General features: G+C 32.8%; 1 protein-coding gene across 1 annotated transcript in view; it reads left to right on the plus strand.

Annotated features, from left to right (window-relative positions):
* The window catches only part of LOC106471404 (guanine nucleotide-binding protein G(o) subunit alpha-like), a 28,262-nt gene extending 26,189 nt beyond the window's left edge, over positions 1 to 2,073 (plus strand). The window contains exon 4 of the mRNA XM_013932000.2: positions 2,032 to 2,073. Coding sequence (XP_013787454.2) covers positions 2,032 to 2,058 — 27 coding nt within the window. The 3' untranslated portion in view covers positions 2,059 to 2,073. The remainder of the gene's footprint in view (positions 1 to 2,031) is intronic.
* Positions 2,074 to 2,374: the final 301 nt, after the last annotated feature.

Raw genomic sequence — 2,374 nt, forward strand, 5'->3', positions numbered from 1 at the left:
ACAGAGGCGTTGTTTCCATTCTTGTATTTGTCGTGTGCCATCACTATAAGGGACTAGAGTATACTAAAATTGACACATTATATAGGCTACGCTAACGTGACGTTTGAGCGGTTCATGTAACTATTATACGTGATGTACGTTTTTTGGGGGTGGTTAATGAAAGTGTTCCAAAACGCGACATTAATTTCTTGACGACCTAATACATTGTTTCCCAAAGTGCATCGTTCAACAAATAACCTGCGCAGTACTTATTAGTATATCACATAATATTTAATACACAGTGATCATTATTTAATAAACAGTATCCCAAATGAAAAATGGCGTAATTTGTAAATGGATTTTAGGAATGGTATTTTTGTAACATTTGTTTGTAGTTAAGTACCACGGGTATAAAAACCTACTTTCAAACGTCATAAGTCCACAGGCTCACCGCTGTGCCACTGCTGCTACACAAGCTAATTTTTTAAACTATTCTGTTTCTGAGAATAGCAACTCAAAATAGTATTTCATAGAAAAATCTTTCTGGGAAAAACAACGAATTATCTATATTTATCTAACTATTGTCAATTTTTTCATCAGATAAGGCTATCTTCATTATCTTTACTTTGGCAGTGTATATTTAGGAAAATATGAGATTATTCGGTGTTTCGAAAATATGCAATAATTAAAGATAGTGGAGTAGAAATATTAAAATTAAGCGATGACAAACAGTAACTTTGTAATAAATCTAAGTTTCAAATGGACAGTAACTGCCTGTTGTAGAAACTTACAAATGTAGAGGACGAGGTTTCGAAAGTCTTCCGCTTTTCGTCTTCACCTGAAGAAGGTTTCTACAACAGGCAGTTGCTGTCCACTTGAAACTTAGATTCATTATGAATACTCTGCCTAAACAACCTATCAAATATTAACTTTGTAATAGCTATTTCATTGACGTTCCAATAGTCTTATCACTAAAAACAAATTTTAATTGTTACTTAAAAATTGGTACTAACATATACGGGGGCATTCCAAACAGTAGTACCTAAATTCATGTTTTAGAATCTTTTAACTTGAAGTTCCCGTATAGGATCCAAGGAACTTCCAAAGATCTCAGAACTTGATTCGTGAACTTAAATAAAAGTGTAAGGAACCGCATCTATGTTTAGATTTTAGGATTTTTCGATTGGTCAAAGGGTTATTGGATTTACTAGAACATTATATAAAAGGGCTATCTATGCTTTGCCCACCACGGGTATCGAAACCCGGGTTATAGCAGTATATCTTGTGCCAAATATTCAGCAGGATGCTTTTTATTCCCGAAATCTTTCCTGGTTTTTAATAAAATAACTAGCGGTAAGATTCTCAAACATATTCAGATTTAAACATTTTATACGAGATATAAACATATTTTTTCGTAACGTGGACTACAACATAACTAATTTTAACCTAAGATTTTGCACTGAATAAGTAAAAGTCAGCTGAAAAATTTACAGTGAATATTCTAAAATTAGTGTTAGATTAAAAAAGTTATGTTGTTAGTATCAGTGATATGTTATAAACGTAATTAACCATTCAGAAGTCTTAAAACAGTGTTTTGGAAAATAGATATCACCAAACGTGCTCGTGACTACTAGATAGTTAAAACTAACCAAACATATCGTTAATCTAAACTGATGAATCAAAGCATTCTAACATTTATGAAATTTTGTTTTGTGACTTTATATATTCCGTGTTTCTATTTAGACCAGTATATTAACTATTGGCTTACTGTTTAGTCCTGACGTATGTAGGCAGCTTGCTTTGATCAAATTAAGTTAATGATAACAAATATGAAGAAATTGAAATCATACGTTTATAAGAATGAATGTCGGAAACAATAAAACTAAAATGGCTTAGTTATAATAATAAACATTAGAATATGGTGGAATTATAATCATATAGTTGTAAGAATTAATATTAGAATATGATAGAATTACAATCGTGTAATTATAAGTATAGATGTCAGAATATGATGTAACTAAGGTCATGTAAGTAGTTATCTCCCCACTTCAGCGACCAAATGATTTCGACTTATGCTGATGGCTGCCTCAGAGAGGTGGGGGGATGATGTCATCAAAGACGATGACGTCACAATTCTACAAGTTGTCGCCAGAGGGCGCCTTGTCAAGGGTGCATTTATAGTACGCCATGACAGGCGATCATAAACTCTCACCAGAGGACGCAGCTATCTTAGAGGGAATTAAAATTACACTTCAGTACCTGACAGAGGGCCATGAAGTTATACTTCCACGAAGGGGGACTAGCATAACAAGTCTCAACATGACTATATTTGATACAGTCAGTATAAAACACTAATTTATTAATAAATTAAATTTCCTAACCATTTATATTAAAG

The sequence above is a fragment of the Limulus polyphemus genome, unplaced genomic scaffold (assembly GCF_000517525.1).
Source record: "Limulus polyphemus unplaced genomic scaffold, Limulus_polyphemus-2.1.2 Scaffold4601, whole genome shotgun sequence".
Classification (NCBI taxonomy): domain Eukaryota; kingdom Metazoa; phylum Arthropoda; class Merostomata; order Xiphosura; family Limulidae; genus Limulus; species Limulus polyphemus.